General features: G+C 39.1%; 1 protein-coding gene across 4 annotated transcripts in view; it reads right to left on the bottom strand.

Annotated features, from left to right (window-relative positions):
* Window positions 1–18,014, bottom strand: part of urb1 (URB1 ribosome biogenesis homolog) — a 430,640-nt gene that overhangs the window by 35,564 nt on the left and 377,062 nt on the right. For all 4 annotated transcript variants that reach the window (XM_060905914.1, XM_060905916.1, XM_060905915.1 and 1 more), the window contains 6 exons: window positions 4,688–4,856; window positions 3,797–3,902; window positions 2,173–2,333; window positions 1,951–2,062; window positions 1,745–1,851; window positions 1,478–1,621 (listed from right to left, as the gene is read on the bottom strand). In XM_060905914.1, coding sequence (XP_060761897.1) covers window positions 1,478–1,621; window positions 1,745–1,851; window positions 1,951–2,062; window positions 2,173–2,333; window positions 3,797–3,902; window positions 4,688–4,856 — 799 coding nt within the window. The remainder of the gene's footprint in view (window positions 1–1,477; window positions 1,622–1,744; window positions 1,852–1,950; window positions 2,063–2,172; window positions 2,334–3,796; window positions 3,903–4,687; window positions 4,857–18,014) is intronic.

The raw sequence follows: 18,014 nt of genomic DNA, 5'->3' as shown, positions 1-18,014 counted from the left end.
TCTTCTATATCTTTGCAATAAATTAATTCTATCATTCAGTATTCAAGGTATTACTCAATTAACTTGTTTTTGATCATCCTACATCCTTATTTTATTTTTTCCTTTCTTACTTTTTGAATAAAAACCCTTTTTGAACCCTTGTAATGCACAACATGGGTCAAAAACGACCTGCATTCATTTTCCAGGTTATTTCATGTATGGCTGAGTGTTTCTATGATATACTTTTGAAATAAATTCATTTTGTCATTTACTTTTCCAAATATGCAGTAAATATCTTGTTTTTGTTTAGCACAAATCATCATTTTTATTTTTCCTTTCTTAAGTTATGAACAAGCACAGCTTTTGTAATTCTACATCAAGACACATGGGTCAGAAACGACCCGCATGCATTTACTACAGCGTTTGGTGGGAACTGTGAATTGTGCTTGTGTCAGACATTTCACAGCTCAGCACAGTGCCCTTTGCCCATCTAATACATGTTTTTCAATTGTTCTAACATTACCTTAGAAAAAAATTGATTATGTTTAGGTTACCTTGAAAGTGAGTAGATTACTTGTCAGAAAGTTACAAGTAATTACTATTAGCTACCTAGCTGTTGACATATTCTACTTTAGTTAGCTAATTTTATTGTAGTTGGCTTAGCTAACCACATAGTTAATAAATAAATAACTGGCCCCATTCACTGCTAAAGTAATTACTTGAAACAAATTATTATTATTATAGTATTAAGACATTTAATTTTAAATCACACTTGGATGACCCATGTGTAGTAATATAAAAAGTATTTTTTTTCATAAAGTAGGAAAGAAAAAATTAAATTAATGATTTGTGGTAATTAAAAACAAGATATTTAAAGAATACTTGGAATATTCAATCATAAAATAAATTGATTTCAAAAGATAGAGCAAAGAAAAACTCAGTCAGCATGAAATAACCTGGAAAATGAATGCGGGTCATTTTTGACCCATGTTGTGCATTAGAAGGGGTGTGCATATGTTTTGCATCAAAGGGTTAAGTGAATTACCAGTCTTACAGACATAAGGTAACTTCAGGCTGCAGGATTGTTGAAAGTGACTATTATTATTCAAATTAGGCATTAATTAACAAAAAATATATATTTTTTGGACTTCCCCAACTAGAAAGCCTCAAACTGAAATTGGCCTGTGAGCAGACTGTTGGTCTGGAGAGCAGAAACAAATCCTCAAAATGCCTGATGCCAAAGAATTCTGTCACTACACTCATGTTATCGAACTAAGGTTTCATTTTGTATTAATTCTTGAATCTCTGATTGCACTTTGGCAAAATCTAGGCTTGCCTAGACCACTAAACTCAGTAGAGTACAGTACAGTAAGGTATACAGTGAGGCATACAGTTGTACTATCCAGAAAATGATCCAATTATTATACAGACAACCTAATATAAATACACCTTTTTGAAAAGGTGCTCCATTTAAAGCCAGTGCATAGCTGAAGTGTACCTGGACAGGCTGGTCACAGAGTGGGCTACTACAGAAACCTAGGAGTGTATGGAAGATGCTTTGCTGTTCACATAGCTCATAGCAGAGCCCATCTCTCATACCTTCTTCCAGCACTTTCAATAGCCACTCCCTCTCCAGTTTATGCTACAGTAAACAATAAAGGAGACAAAAACATGACGCTGGCTTCAAACAGTAATTTTCTGATTATTAAGCAAGCAAGCAATGGCAACAGAAGAGAGAGACTAAGGAATAAAGATAATGCATTACCTCTAAATCAAAGCTATAGAAAAGTCTGAAGAAGTCTGGAAACCTTTTGAGATCCACGTACTGGGTTCCCAAAAGAAACCTATTGACCACCAAGTACATGTGCTCCTCTGTAAGTAAACAGATAGTTTTGAGGGTAAACAAATAAATCAAATCTATACAACAATGACTGTATGCAAATGAAAAAGATCGCTCTAGAAATAACACACCAGGTCTCAGAATCTGTTGAGCCACTTTTGCAATGTAGGTAGCATGTATAAACGACACTCTGAGATTCTGCTTTTGAATCGCGTTCCTGAGAGTATCCAACAAATAAAGCAGCTGGGGACAGAAGACAACAATGTGCTTACCATTCGGCTGTAATAATTAAACAAATAAATAACTGGTACAATGGTACAAATGGAATTTTATGATTGAGCTGAGCCGAGTACCTGCTTTTTCTCTTTGAAATGAACAGATTCCAAATGCTGGTAGAAGGAACCCAAAACATGGTAGGCTGCAGCCCTCATTTTGTGATCATAGCTGCTTAGGGACACTACTGTAAGGCCCAGAGCATGACTGTATACAAACTTTCGGCAATCTAATATAGACTCTGTGAGGAAAGGTGACGTGTTAAACACAACAAAGACCACCGTGTTTGCAATGTAAACTTATACAGGTTGTTTGTACAGTAACAATGTACAGTTAGAAAGTAAACAAATTATTGTTAGAAAATAGGGAAAAATCATTTATCCTGGTGAAAACTTGCACATTAACTTATACTAAGAAACAATTTTAAGTATAGCTGTAATTTATGATTTTTAATCTACAAACAAGATGATATCTCGAATAAGTATGGCATGGTCATGTCTTTAGATTATAAAACAAATAGCACAACCAATTGTCCAATTCTTGTGAGGTTACACAGAACACTAGAGTGTAGTTAAATGGACATGTCATTGCAGTTTTATTATGCTCTTAACCCTGTCAAATACCTTTCTGAAATCTGATTGGTCATTGGCAGCCATGTTTGTTTTGTTTTAACCAATCATGATAAACAGCAAACTAGCAAACAAAATTTCACCTCAGACAAGTATTTCCAGATGAACAAGTCAACTGAGAGGCATCAAAATTGATAAGCTACCTAAACACTCCATAGTGTATGTGTATCAAATTCGGTGCCGGTAGGAAGAAGCATTGCAAAGATAAGGCCTCACTTAACAGTTAAATTTCTAACCAAATGGCATCCATTTGATAATCTGTCTCATGCTCAGTCTGAATATCAGACTTTCTCAGCCAAGAAATTTGTGGGAATAGCAAAAAAAAAAAAAAAAAAAAAGAGATTAATAACTTGGCTCAAACTGTATGTGGGTAGAATCCTTGAAGCTTTTTGTTTGTATTCAATCAAAAAATGAGCCGAAAAAAGAATAAAGAATTTTGTCTATGACTTGTGGTTCCTGGGATATAACCCACAGCTATTGTGCCACTATCAGGCCAGTTGTGCTCATCTCTCTTGTTTGAACGGTGGAAAGGTGTAGTACCTATACCAAATTTCATGTCTCTATGACTTACAGTTTGATCTCCATAGGCATACCGAAGTACTTTCCAAATGGCATAAAATGCTAAAGAGGCCACAGATGAACAGACTGATCAAAGTTTCTTGAATCTACCCTGCATCACTGGGCAGCATAACACTCATAAGAAAATTCTACCTGCCATATTCCACATACATGAGCTCACAAACGTTCACAATTGGCTAGTGTCTTTCCAAGTAACAGAGGAGAGAATATCCCATCTCTCCCACTCAGAGAACATGTCAAATTTTGCTCCCATGACTCTCAGCCACAGATGGCTATGGCATTGTAGGGATTTGAACACACCAAGAAAGGTATGCAAGCACATTTCTGTTGTACCACTGAATTATTAAGTTGTTAAATCATTATTCCACACAGATCAGCTATGGTGTTATAAACAATTTTGAACAAACACTTTCTTCCCATATAAGTAACTTTTGTAGTGGTATTTATACTGAATTTATACTGTTAGACTTTATGGTGGTGCTCAGTTGATGTTTACCTGGGCGGACAATGTAGCTGAACAGGGGTATAAGGAAGGAAGGATCGTAAAGACGCATCTTATGATAACCTTCTTTCTCTTCTATGGAAGGCAACTCTTCATTCTCCTTATGAAAATGAATAAAAATTAAAATCTGTCTAATAATTGTGTGTCTCATGATTGTTTCAATTATTAGACTAAGCTTTGAAATAACATCCAACTTCAAATAATGCATGACAACCAAAAGCTTAATTGATATTAAGGAGTACAAAACTTTGAACATTACTGCTTAATGAATTTGGAACTATTTTAAAAATGTTGCTAAATAATATTTAGTTAAAAAAAAAAGTAGTTATTGCTATTGGTTTGTTCTTCCAAATACAAAAAGAGGACAAAAAACATAAGCCACAAAAGAAATGTGCAATTTGTATCATATGTATGTATATTCCAGGTGAAGTGTTGTTTAGGATGTGCATATATACATCAGAGTGAGATCAGTTGATTGTGCATATTAAATGAAGATGGTGAGAAACTTAGTCAATATGAGTAAGTATATTATTGCTGAAGGTTAAATTAATTGTCTGTCTGTGTTCGTTATAAGTGATTTGAAAATTATTCTGGTACAAGTGTACGTTTTGTCTAGGCATATTTGACAACAAGAATACAACTTCGAATGGGTGTGTAAATGTTTAGGAGTAATAAAAATGGAGGTCATATAGAATCAGAAAGGTTTAATGTGGGTAAAAATGACTTGGTTATTGGGAGTATCCAGGCTAAAGGGATATGTTAGTTCTGAGTGTGTTTGGGTATTGGTGCTACATGTAGTTAAATTGATTTAAAAAGAGTAGTAAAAAGCACCAGCATGCTGTTTTAAGTTGATCTGGAATCAGGTGCTGGCGTCAAGTGTGGTACCTGTGGGATAAGGTGCCGGTGCAATGGAAAGCGTGCAATAGTATTTAACATCCTGTCTATAACCAGTTGGTCCAAAAGTGGCTCAGAGCTGAGCTGTTGCCATAGTGATGGACCTAGACTTGTCTGTGCTTTGTGGTACTCCACTGCTGCATGACCCCATAGCAAGTACCTGAACATACACAATACAGCAAACAAAAAATATTTTTAGAATACATGCATTTGGACAGGGTGATAAGTTGTCCAAGATGAGAGGTCTTCAACATGACAATACACCATAACCCCACTAGAATAAACTCTTACTATGAACTTTCACATATAACAAACTATGTCCGTGTCCCCTGCCTTTAATGACAATGAGTCAGAGTCTTAAAACAAACAAACAAACAAACAAACAAACAAACAAACAAACAAACAAACAAACAAACCACAGTACTGAGCCATACACTCCTCTTCACTCCAGAGACAAACAATAAGTAATCAAGTTCGCAGTCAAGTTAACAATATGTGTCAACACCACAAAGGCTTAACTAGCCTCACTTTGGTGTCAATCACTAGCAATTATCGAGAACCATGACTGACTTCAAAGAAAAAAAAATTCCCTTAAAAGGACTTTATTTTATGAGCTAAAATCAGTTTTATTTGAGTCTTCACTCTGTAAGCACTGCAGTCATGGCTATGCGTAAACACAAGATACTCTCCATCTGTCAGAAAATGCAGGCAATAGAGATGCAATTGTTGGAAAAGTTTTATTTAAAAACATGCTGGCAAACAGATCAAAATCAGTGATCAAAAATCAGTCAAGAAACAGGCGATGGTCAAACAAGGCATAGACAGAACATCAAAGGCGTAGACAAAGGGCAAAATATAAAACAGAGTTGGAAACCAGAATATCAACACTGTGCTACAAAAAGATTGGTAACATGTGACACAAGGTATGTGTGTAGCAAGAGTCCTTATAAGTGCACTCTGTGATTGTGCTCTAATCCGGAGCAGGTGCATGGTAATTAGTCCTAATGGTGCTGTGCGTCTGCATGCGAGTAGCAATTTGAAGTGTCCCGCTGCGTGCGTACGGACGTGACACCATCGAAGACAAACTTCATATCTTGGACCATCTAAAGTGTGGTGAGAAAGCAACGAATTTGCCTGAAGAATATGGTATCCCAAAAAATTCAATTTCAACTTTTAAAGCAAAAGAAAAAGAACTCTGAGGCTTGGCCCATAACTGCAATCAACATGATGGGCTGAAAAGAAAGAAGATGCAGCAAGAAACAATGCTTGAAATGAAAAAAATTATGCTTGCGTTTTTTTTTTCTGGGACGTATCTATATAATAAAAAGAATATTGCAGTAGCTGTATAATAATAATAAATAATCTATCTCTCTCACTTCCGGTGGCGCTGCTGTGTTGCGACCCGGACTCGTGCTGCTGCTGCTGTTTTTTGTCTTTTTATTGTTTTGTACGGCTTGAGTTATTGGTGATTGGTCGTTATTTTATCAGATACGAGTGATTAGTGTGTATGTTGTGTTCACCATGAAGTTACCTGCACAAGGACTCCTGCTTTTGTGGATAATCATGGCACTGCTGGGAATATGCCAAACACTTTCACGCGGTGCGGGTGAGTCGCCACTCATCTACGCTAGAGATGTTCTGCTGTCCCTCCGCTGCATGGGGGTTGTTCCTTCAGTGGATCTACCCGAGGAGGTCAAAACACAGCCTCCGCATTGGGAACGCGAACAACCACGGAAAAGAGGCAGGAGAGGGGGCATACGACAGCGTCTCCGCCGAAGAGGCAGTAGGACATCGCTGCCCAGCATTATTCTCTGCAATGCGCGATCCCTGAAAAGTAAGATGGAAGAGCTTCGCATCTTGGCAAAGGGGTGCTTTGAATACCGGGAGTCGTGTTTACAGAGACCTGGCTCCACACGGGCATACCCAACTCCCTAATCGAGCTGGAGGGCTTCTCTGTTGTTCGTGCCAACAGGGATGAAACGTCGGGGAAGAAAAGGGGAGGCGGCATTGGCGTGTTCATCAATGACAGCTACTGTCAGAATTACTCAGTGAGGGAGTCTGTATGTAACACTAATGTTGAGCTGCTATGCCTCTCATTGAGACCCTTTTATCTCTCAAGGGAGTTCAGGAACATTATCATCTGTTCAGTCTATGTCCCCCCCAGTGCAAATGCTGCACGAGCAGCATCGCAAATAACCGATTGTGTTCACAATCAGTTGCTGAAAACACCTGGCGCCCCTGTTTTTGTTCTGGGTGACTTTAATCAATGCAAACTTGAACTGTCCCTACCCGGATTCGAACAATATGTGAAATGTAACACCCGTGATAAAACGCTAGACAAATGTTATGGAAATATTAAAAAAATGCATTCCTTGCTAAGCCAAAGCCTCCATTGTCAAATTCAGACCATAACACAATTCATCTTATTCCAACCTATAAAACTGTTTTTAAGAGTAACAAACCACAGACAAAGTCTAGTTTTGTATGGTCACAGGACAATATAGAAACACTTAAGGGATCCTTTCTCTGTACATGTTGGGACATTTTCCATGACCTGGGTATTGACGAGGCTGCTGAAACTATTACAGACTATATTAAATTCTGTGTGGACTGTGTAGTCACTAAAAAAGAAAATCACAGTATATCCCAATAATAAGCCTTACATACGGTAACTAAGGAGATTAAAAACTGTATTAATCGTAAGAAATTGGCTTTTAGAACTAATGATAGAGTGGGATTAAAAGTAGTACAGAAAGAGCTTAATCAAATGTTGACAGATGCACATACAAAACATAAGGATATTATTGAACAGAGTTTTACCTCTATGAATTCTAAAAAGTTATGGGACTCTATGAAAGCTGCCACCAATATGACTACCTGTACCAAGCGTCTCATAACTAGTAATGAGGTAGAAATGGCAAATGATCTTAATGATTTTTTTCTTAGGTTTGATAAGCAAGACTTTTCTCTAGAATGCAGTAATGTATTACAAACAATTAAAACTGTTGACTCTTGCTTAAGGCTGGTAGTTGACCCCCTCAAAATTCAGTCATTGTTTAGTCTGGTGTGTAAAAGGAAATCTACAGGCCCTGATGGTATCTCAGCTCTCCTCCTAAAGACTTTTGCAGAAGAGCTTACTCCGGCCTGGTGCCCCATTTTTCAGCAGTCAGTAGATTTACATGTAGTCCCAGCCCTTTGGAAAAAATCTATTATTCCCATCCCAAAGAAACCCTGCCCTAAAGAAAACAATGATTATAGACCAGTGGCATTAACTTAAATTGTTATGAAATGTTTTGAAAAAAATATATGGTGTCACTGCTGCAAAAGGACGTCACCTCTGTTCTAGACCCGCTTCAATTTGCCTACAGCAAGGGAGAGGTACAGATGATGCTATTGCTGGCATTACTCATTTTGCTCTTAAACATCTAGAGAATCCTGTGGCCTATGCACGTATCTTATTTATTGACTTTAGTTCTGCTTTTAATTCACTGCAACCCCACATACTGATAGACAAAATGAATCATATGAATATAAGCCCTTTCATCATTAGATGGTTCCATTCTTTTTTAACTAACAGACTTCAGAATGTAAGAATCAACACCACATTCTCAGACACCAAGTCTATTAGCACAGGTGCACCTCAAGGTTGTGTCAGCTCACCAGTGCTTTTTACACTGTACACAAATGACTGCTCTCACAGCCATCTTTAAATTTTCTGACGACACTGCAATCCTGAGCCTGCTGTACCAGGACACAGAGCCTACAGCGTACTATAAGGAGGTGAAATCTTTTGTTAAGTGGTGTGATGAAAATCACCTCACTATTAACGTTAGGAAAACAGAGGAAATGGTGTTGGATCCTAAGTTAATAGGGGACCATACTCCACTTTGTATCCATGGTGTAAAAATCAGCCAAGTGAATTCATACATGTATCTTGGTATCCACCTTGATAACCTTTTCAGTTGGCAAGTCCATGTTGACCACCTGTGTTCTCGCCTGCAGCAAAGATTGTACTTCTTGCGCAGGCTCAGGGTAGTCTGGTTAACACCAGACCATATCACAAGTGAAATATGGTCTGGAATCCGCCTATTGAATTTCTCGCAGGGGAGGTGTGGTTTACGATTGTCAACGGCCGTTTATTGGACGTTGCGAATGTCTATCATTTGGCGTATATGTAGCCCATGGCCAATCATGGCAGTTGTACCCAGTGATGTAGTTAGAGCGACGAAGAAAGACTGTAACGCCAAATGCTGTTCTTTTTTTAAAACAAACTTTCGCTCTAAACTATTCAGAACAGTGTCTAAAGCTTGATTGAAAGTTTGGTTCGTATCGCTCGCCGCCATCTTAAATGTGATCCGTAAACAGTCCCAAATAAACTACAAGCTTCTGTTTGTCGAGTAGTACGCGTCACCGTCTTTCCACCCCTCCCCACTCTCTGATTGGCTCCCTAACTCAGGCGAGCCTTTAGACCATAGTTTCCATGCTGTCTTTTCAGATCGGAACGATTGTGCAAAGCAGCATGGGATTTCCCAGGCTAGGCTCAGGGTGTTTGGTGTAAACCAAAAAGTAATGTTTTTATTTTATCAGTATATCTTGGAAAGCATTCTTAGGTACGGTATGAGAGCTTGGTACAGTAACCTCTCAGTCCATTTGAAATCAAAAATTGCTCGTCTGGTACAGACAGCAATGAAAGTGATAGGGAGGTCTGAAAAGCTGCCTCTGCAGGCCATTTATGAGCAGTCTGTACTTAGACATGCACAGAGAATTTTGTCTGATGAGTCCCATGTCGTCCACTCTGAATATGAACTTCTACCATCAGGCAAACGCTATAGAGTCCCCTACTGCAGGCTTAACCACTTTAAAAATTCATTTTTGCCAACTTCAGTCAGAGTTTTGAATGCTTCTAAGGCCAAAGGTTTTGTGCAATAGGGCTAAGGATGGTTCATCATGGTGGTTTTTGGTTGTGTATTTATACTCATGGTTCTGTGTGCGTGGGTGCATGTGTTGTATATGTTTTTATGTTTACCTGCAGGTGTGTGTCTGTATCTGTACTGATATTTATTAGTGTGTGTTTGTATATTGTCCTTAGTGTCTGCATGTGTACTGATATTTATTAGCGTGTGTGTATATGTTGGTATGTGTACTGTTCATTTGCAGCATTGTAGCAGCAATGAAGTCCAAGACAAATTTCCCTTTGGGGACAATAAAATGCATCTTATCTCATCTTATGTATGTATGCATGTGTGTGTGTGTGAATTCTATCCCTATTCACTGGATATGAGCAATCACATGCTCTGACTGGTTGCTCTACTAAAATATCAGCTCATACACTCATTTCATTATCTCTAGCTGCTTTATCCTGTTCTACAGGGTCGCAGGCAAGCTGGAGCCTATCCCAGCTGACTACAGGCGAAAGGTGGGGCACACCCTGGACAAGTCGCCAGGTCATCACAGGGCTGACACATAGACACAGACAACCATTCACACTCGCGGTCAATTTAGAGTCACCAGTTAACCTAACCTGCATGTCTTTGGACTGTGGGGGAAACTGGAGCACTCGGAGGAAACCCACGCAGACACGGGGAGAACATGCAAACTCCACACAGAAAGGGCCTCGTCGGCCACGGGGGTCAACCCCGGACCTCCTTGCTGTGAGGCGACAGCGCTAACCACTACACCACCGTGCCAGCCCCAGCTCATACACTGAGTAGAGAAAAACAAAATGGAGGCTGTGTTATCAAGTATTTAAAAGAAACATAAATAACTAAAATAATATAGTCTCCCCCCCCCCCAAAAAAAAAAAAAAAAATCATCTCCTGTTCTACACTGCAATCCAGTCAGTGGCAATAAATGCACCTTTAAGTTGGTTTGCCAACCGCCAAAAAATAAACTTTAAAGAACAACAGCAAAATGGTGGAGTGTGTGTTGCTGAACCAACCGAGGACTAAATAAAAACTACTAGAAAACAAAACCACAAAAAATACAAAACAAGCAACAAAATATCAAATAAAAGTCTCTTTTTTATTTTTCAAGAATAATTATAGCATTTTTCACAAATTGCTACCGTCATTTCACTGGTTTGTTTACATTCTAAGCGGAAATGATTTTGTCGGATGTTTTGTATAGTTTCATCAAATTTGCAAAAAAATAAAAGTGCTCTGTTTCTCAAAACCCAGTGAAGGTGGATAGAATAAAACAGTTATTCCACTCAATCTCGTCGTACATTGCTTGTAGCCAACTCTGTGCTATGCGCCTCATTTCATGGAGCATCTGTTTTATTCTATCCACCTTCACTGGATTTTGAGAAACGGCATTTTTATTTTTTGCAAATTCGACAAATAAAAACGTTATACAAAACCTCTGACAAATCGAGCATAGCGTAAGTTCTGGTAGGCCACAAAGTCAAGCTCAGGCCTCAATCCTAGCTACATCAGCTGACTGCAGCTGATTTCAAGCCAGCCCAGATCAGCTGATAGCTCAACTGATTCCTTTCTATGCATTCTATTGCATATCTCTCATAGAGCTGCTTTAACCTGCCTACCTTTGCTGCTTCCTGTGCAGCCATTTTGCAAAAGAGCACCATTTCCATTCACCGAAGCTCTTGTTTGGCAAGTACAACCCCAATTCCAAAAAAGTTGGGACGTTGTGTAAGCTGTAAATAAAAACAGAATGTGATAATTTGCAAATCATGGAAATCCTTTATTTCACTGAAAATAGTACAAAGACAACATATCAGATGTTGGAACTGAGAAATGTTATTGTTTTTTGAAAAATATATGCTCATTTTGAATTTAATACCAGCAACACATTTAAAAAAAATTGGGACAGGGGCATGTTTACCACTGTGTTACATCACCTCTACTTTTAACAACACTCTGTAAACATTTGGGAACTGAGGAGACCAACTGCTGTAGTTTTGAAAGACAAATGTCCCATTCTTGCCTGATATACAAGTTTCAGTTGCTCAAGTTTGGGGTCTCCTTTGTCGTATTTTGCACTTCATATTGTGCCAAATGTTTTAAATGGGAGACAGATCTGGACTGCAAGCAGGACATTTTAGCACCTGGACTCTTTTACTACGGAGCCATGCAGTTTTAATATGTGCAGAAAACAGTTTGGCATTGTCTTGCTGAAAGAAGGAAGGCCTTCCCCAAAAAAGATTTTGTCTGAATGGCAGCATATTGCTTTGAAACATGTATATATCATTCAGCATTAATGAAACCTTCCCAGATGTACAAGCTACCCATGTCATGTGCACTAATGCACCTTCATACTATCACAGATGCTGGCTTTTGAACTGTGCACTGATAACAAGCCAGATGGTCCCTCTCCTCTTTAGCCTGGAGGACATGATGTCTAGGATTTCTAAAAATAATTTCTAATTTTGATTCGTCAGACCTTGGGACAATTTTCCACTTTGCCTCAGTCCATCATAAAAGAGCTTGGGCCCAGAGAAGATGGCAGTGTTTCTGGTATTGTGTATATATGGTTTTAACTTGCATTTGTGGATGCAGTAATGAACTGTTTTCAAAAACGATGGTTTTCTGAAGTGTTCCTGAGCCCATACAGTGATTTCCACTACAGACACATCTGCTTTTAATACAGTGTCACCTGAAGGCCTGAAGATCACAGTCATCCAATATCAGTTTTCAGCCTTGTTTCTTGCATACAGAGATTTCCCTAGATTCTCTCAACCTTTCAATGATATGTACCATAGATATGTGATCCCCAAATTCTTTGCAATTTTACATTGAGGAACGGTATTCTTAAACTGTTGCACTGTGTGCCCATGCAGTCTTTCACAGAGTGGTGAACCCCTCCCCATCTTTACTTCTGAGAGACTGAGTCTCTCTGAGATGCACTTTTTATACCCAATCATGTTACTGACCTGTTGCCAGTTAACCAAATTAGGTTTTTTTTTTTAGCATTACACAATTTTGTCAGTCTTTTGTTGCCACGTCCCAACTTTTTTGAAATACAGTATGTTGCTGACATCAAATTCAAAATGAGCATATATTTTTCAAGAAACAACAACATTTCTCAGTTTCAACATTTGATATATTGTCTTTATACTATTTTTAATGAAATGTAGGTTTTCCATGTCTTTCAAATCTTCACATTCAGTTATTATTTGTGTTTTACACAGTGTCCCAACTTTTTTTGGAATTGGGGTTGTAGAAGTCTTCTGCTCCCAGGATTAATGGCCTGCATGCAGACTCCTGGAAATCATGTTAATAAAATCAAGTTGATTTGTACAGCATTTTTAACAATAGACACTGTCGCAAAGCGGCTTTACAGAAAATTAAAGGCCTTAAACATAAGCTAATTTTACCCCAAATTTATCCCCACTGAGCAAGCCTGTGGCGATGGTGGCAAGGAAAAAAACTCCCTCAGACGACATGAGGAAGAAACCTCGTGAGGAACCAGACTCAAAAGGGAACCCATCCTCATTTGGGTGATAACCGATAGTGTGATTCTAAATAACTTCCTTCTATAACTGTGCCCTCCATAGTCACAAAGTACAATTGTAAAACCAGAAAAATATTTATAGTTTTAACATGAAGTCAGTTTTGTTGAAGTTATAAACTGTTCATTGATAGAAACTTGAGTGCAAAACTGTTCATGACAACTGCAGTCCTCAAGTTAGCAAGTTAACTGTAGTCCTCAGGCATAAATGTATTATTATAAGTGTCCAGAGCCATCGTCCAAGTGCGACTTTCGACTATCCATATGGGGCCATCCTCCACAGGAGCGATGAGATGAGACTCCAACTAGACATACAGCATCAGGATGGATCAGGTGAGTCCGAGGAGCAGAAGAGGTCAGCATCTGACTGGGTGTCTCAGGATCAACATATAATGCAGAGGGACCGACGGAAGAGACGGGTTTGTGTGGGGGGAAGCATAATATAGTATCACGGCTCCAGTTGGAGCTTCCCTTGAGGAACTGTTTGCTTTGTTGAGGGGGCATCCACATTGAGCTCCCAGCTACAGATCTTTTCAGCTCCTCTGCTCCTAGGGAAGCTGCCAAAAACAAAAAACGCTGCCCGTACCTCCGCGCAGTCCCAGCTCTGGCTGCTCCACCACCCAAAGAGAGCGCAAGTCTAAAGGTTAGCAGCTGCACCTGTGGACCCGAATAACTTCTTGTCAGCCTTGTTGAGCATCCAGCATCACTTGCCACCATGAACCCCAGAATCCAAGCCCTGGAGTCTGGTCGGCTCCCTCTATAAGTTTGTGTTTCCCAGCAATAGCAGGTTTGTTTACATCCTCCATGATCCCAATTAGCGAGGGGCTAGCTCCTGCGTTGTAGAACCATGACATCACCACCCAACTACTTAATCTGATAGCTCACGTTAACCCTATAGGTATTGCTCCCCGCAAATATTTTTTGGGGAAGAGAAAAAAACCCTAATAAGCAATTTATCTGCTCTTCGCAATGACAAAGCTCAAAGCATCAATGAACATTTTATAACTTCGACAAAACAGACCTCCTGTTAAAACTATAATGATTTTCCTGGTTACACAGTTATACTTTGTGACTATATAGGACACCATGATAGAAGTAAATTATTTATAATAATGCCATCTGTTATCACCCAAATGAGGATGAGTTCCTTTTAGAGTCTGGTTCCTCTCAAGGTTTCTTCCTCATGTCGTCTGATGGAGTTTTTCCTTGCCACTGTCACCACAGGCTTGCTCACTGGGGATAAATTTGGGGTAAAATTAGCTTGTGTCTAAAGTCTTTAATTTTCTATAAAGCTGCTTTGCAACAATGTCTGTTAAAAACACTATAGAAGTCAACTTGACTTGAGTATAGAATTTCTAGGCATCTCATCAGCAATCAGATGCAAGCTTCAGTGCCTCTCGGGGGAAAAAAATCAAATCGTTTCAGAGAGGTCATGAGAAGTGCAGGAGGCAACAGCAATTTTAAAAAGGAATTGTTTCTATGTTTGGGCATCTTAATTATGCAATGTGCATGCCCAGGGATGCTCCTTTGTACCCAGGCTTCTTGACCTGTCTAAAATCTGTAGAGAAGTCAAGTCAAGTTTATTTTTATAGCGTTTTTAACAACAGACATTGTCGCAAAGCAGTTTTACAGCATTTTAATGACTTTAAACATGAGCTAATTTTATCCCTAATCTATTCCCAATGAGCACGCCTGCCACTGTCACCACGGTGCAGTGTCTGCGTCTGGTTGGAGTCTCATCGCATCGCTCCTGTGGAGGACAGCCCCATATGGACAGTTGAAAGTCACACTTGAAAGACGCTCTGGACACTTACAGTAATGCTTTTATGGCTGAGGACTACAATTGACTTGCTAACTTTAGGACTGCAGTTGTCATGAACAGTTTTGCACTCAAGTTTCCGTCAATGAAGAGTTTATAACATCAACAAAACTGACTTCATGTTAAAACTGTTAATGTTATAGTCATGTTGCCTGTTGTTGCCCAAATGAGGATGGGTTCCCTTTTGAGTCTGGTTCCTCTCGAGGTTTCTTCTTCATGTCGTCTGAGGGACTTTTTCCTTGCCACCGTCACCACAGGCTTGCTCATTGAGGATAGAATAGGGATAAAATTAACTCATGTTTTAAGTCATTCAAACTCTGTAAAGCTGCTTTGCAACAATGTTTATTGTTAAAAGCGCTATACAAATAAACTTGACTTGACCTGAGCAGCTATGCAGTGTAAACTTGCTAGCTCTGTTGGCAATCAGTGAAGCTTCGGCTTGCCCCACCATATTTCATCTTGGTTTGGCTTACTTCCTACCTGGTGGTTCGGTGGGCTCCTCCTGCTTGCTCTTCCATGAGGGCATGGAAGGCCAGGTAGGTCTGACTGGTGTGTTTTTTTGCTGCAGCCCTTTCCATGCAGGCACATGGTAGGGCAGGAAGGTGTGCTCTCCCTGCCCAAGGCTTTCCAGATATGCATGGGGAAGGGCAGAGAGGTCCCAGAACAGAGCCAACTGCCAAATACAACTTGTTGCAAATATTGGAATGTAAATAAAGGAAAGTGGAAATAAAAGAAACTTGAGGAAAGTGGTCCTGACAGAAATTGAGCATAGCATAAGTTCTGGAAGACCACAAAGTCAAGCTCAGCCCTCAACCACAGCTATATCAGCTGACTGCAGCTGATCTCAAGCCAGCCCACATCAGCGGACAGCTCAGCGGACAGCTCAGCGGAGTCCCTTCTACGCATTCTATTGGGATATCTCTAATAGAGCACCTTATTTAAAAGAAGATATGCAGAACCTTTATTTTTAAATACATTTCTGAGCGGATAGTATCTCCATCCTTGACTCTTGTATGCTGCATAAATGGGAATTTAAAAAAAATGTACATGAGTGATTCCACGCTTATGGGTACTGAAATGGGGACATGAACTTATTTTTAAAAATTCACCTAAAACCATTTCTTTTTTTACCATCAGGTCACAAAACATGTAATCTTTAATGAATGATATGTTAAAAGATAACTTTAATTTTCTGAGATGTAATAAAAACATATTTATATGCCAAAGTCAAGCCTATGAGTTCCAAAATGACGTCTGTCACATTACTTCTGTTACGATTGTCCATCTCGCGTCTGTTACAAATTAATTACAATCTAGCTATATACCATGTTAATCTTATTGAAAGAATGTGTATGTTTATTCTACTACACATGTTTATTAATTATATTTGCTAAAACATCACCTTCCTATGTTTCAAAAAGTAATTCTACATTGTTAAAATTGAGAATATATATGTCCACAACACTTCTGTTACGTTCTGACTTTGGCATATAAATATGTTTTTATTACATCTCAGAAAATTAAAGTTATCTTTTAACATATCATTCATTAAAGATTACATGTTTTGTGACCTGATGGTAAAAAAAGAAATGGTTTTAGGTGAATTTTTAAAAATAAGTTCATGTCCCCATTTCAGTACCCATAAGCGTGGAATCACTCATATATATTTTTGAGAGTTAAAATCGACCGCAAAGTTGGCATTTGAGCTGCCCCGCTGAGCCAGCCAGCCCTGAGTGCATGACATCACAGCGGTAACTGGCTTTAAGTCCGAGGCTTTTGACAGCTATAGACCAAAGCCAGACTCGGCAGGCAAGTGTGGTTGCAATGGCCTCTTCGTTTGGATTTACTGAAGATTCTTCGGATTCCTCAGATAGTAATACATCTGACTGTGATAGTCCTGAAATTGGAGTGTGTGTCCAGGCTACTGCTATACATGTAGAACCGTATCAGTTTGAACCATCGGAAAGTGAATCTGATAGTAACACATCGGCCACAGAGGCCCCCACCTTACGAAATAAAGCCAGAGAACAAAGCCGTCTAGAGAATTGGATGGAATTGAACTGACAGTCCCATGTGACCCTCATTAAAGCAGGATAGGCATTATAACTTATGCGACATACATGTACATGCATGCATTTTCACTGATAAAATGTAAAAGGCTAATTAAATAATCAGATGAACTGAGACAATCACATTCTGAAGCAAATTAAATACTCTTATACCGGTAACTTAAATACACAATACAAGTTCCAATGACAGTCGCATCTTACCAGTCTGTGTTCTTGCTTCTTGAAGGCCGATTGCTTTGAAACAATCTGACTTTCAGTTCTTCGTTCATTCCACGTCAGGGCGAGATACTGCTGCTGAGGCAAGCATATCCAGCGAGGGAGGGGGAAAGAAAAAAAAAAAAAAAAAAAAAAAAACCATATCCAGCGGAGAAATCTGACAACTGGTCCACTCATTCTCCATTTTTCTCCATACTGAGTACTCCGCCATTACTGCTCGGCTCACACTCCGGGAGAACTGGTGCAACTGAACTTTCTTTTTCTTGTAGTTTTCTTTTCCTTTAATTGTTGGTACTGCACCCTCTTTCAATACAAGCTTATAGCTAATGCTCCTCAACAGATCAGAGGTTTTGTACGAGTCATCAGTAAAATGTGCCTGTGAATTTCTCGCAAAACGCGTCCAAATCTTTGCAGTTTGAACATTCTTGGGCCATGAATGCAACATAAATCCACCTTTTATCATGTTGCTGCACCCACCAGCAACACATCTACGTGGCATGGCGATAAATTTGCTCAAAATGGAGGATCGAAGTTGCAGCTAGCTCTGTGTTTTAGTATTGCGAAAATGGCCTTCCTGCTGTGACATCACAGATGTCAAGGTCATTCACTCAGACCGCTACCTATATGAATTATTTTAATCATAAAAATTACTAAATTAGATTTATTGTTAACGCTTAAAACTATTCCTATGCCATTCTTGAGGTCTTAAGGCATTTATAAACAAAAAGTGAGAACATGGTTCTGCGTA

This window comes from Neoarius graeffei, chromosome 23 (genome assembly GCF_027579695.1).
Source record: "Neoarius graeffei isolate fNeoGra1 chromosome 23, fNeoGra1.pri, whole genome shotgun sequence".
In the NCBI taxonomy this organism is placed as follows: Eukaryota; Metazoa; Chordata; class Actinopteri; order Siluriformes; family Ariidae; genus Neoarius; species Neoarius graeffei.
The sequence above is the reverse complement of the archived record's forward strand: the minus strand, read 5'-3'. Positions and strand labels throughout refer to the sequence as shown.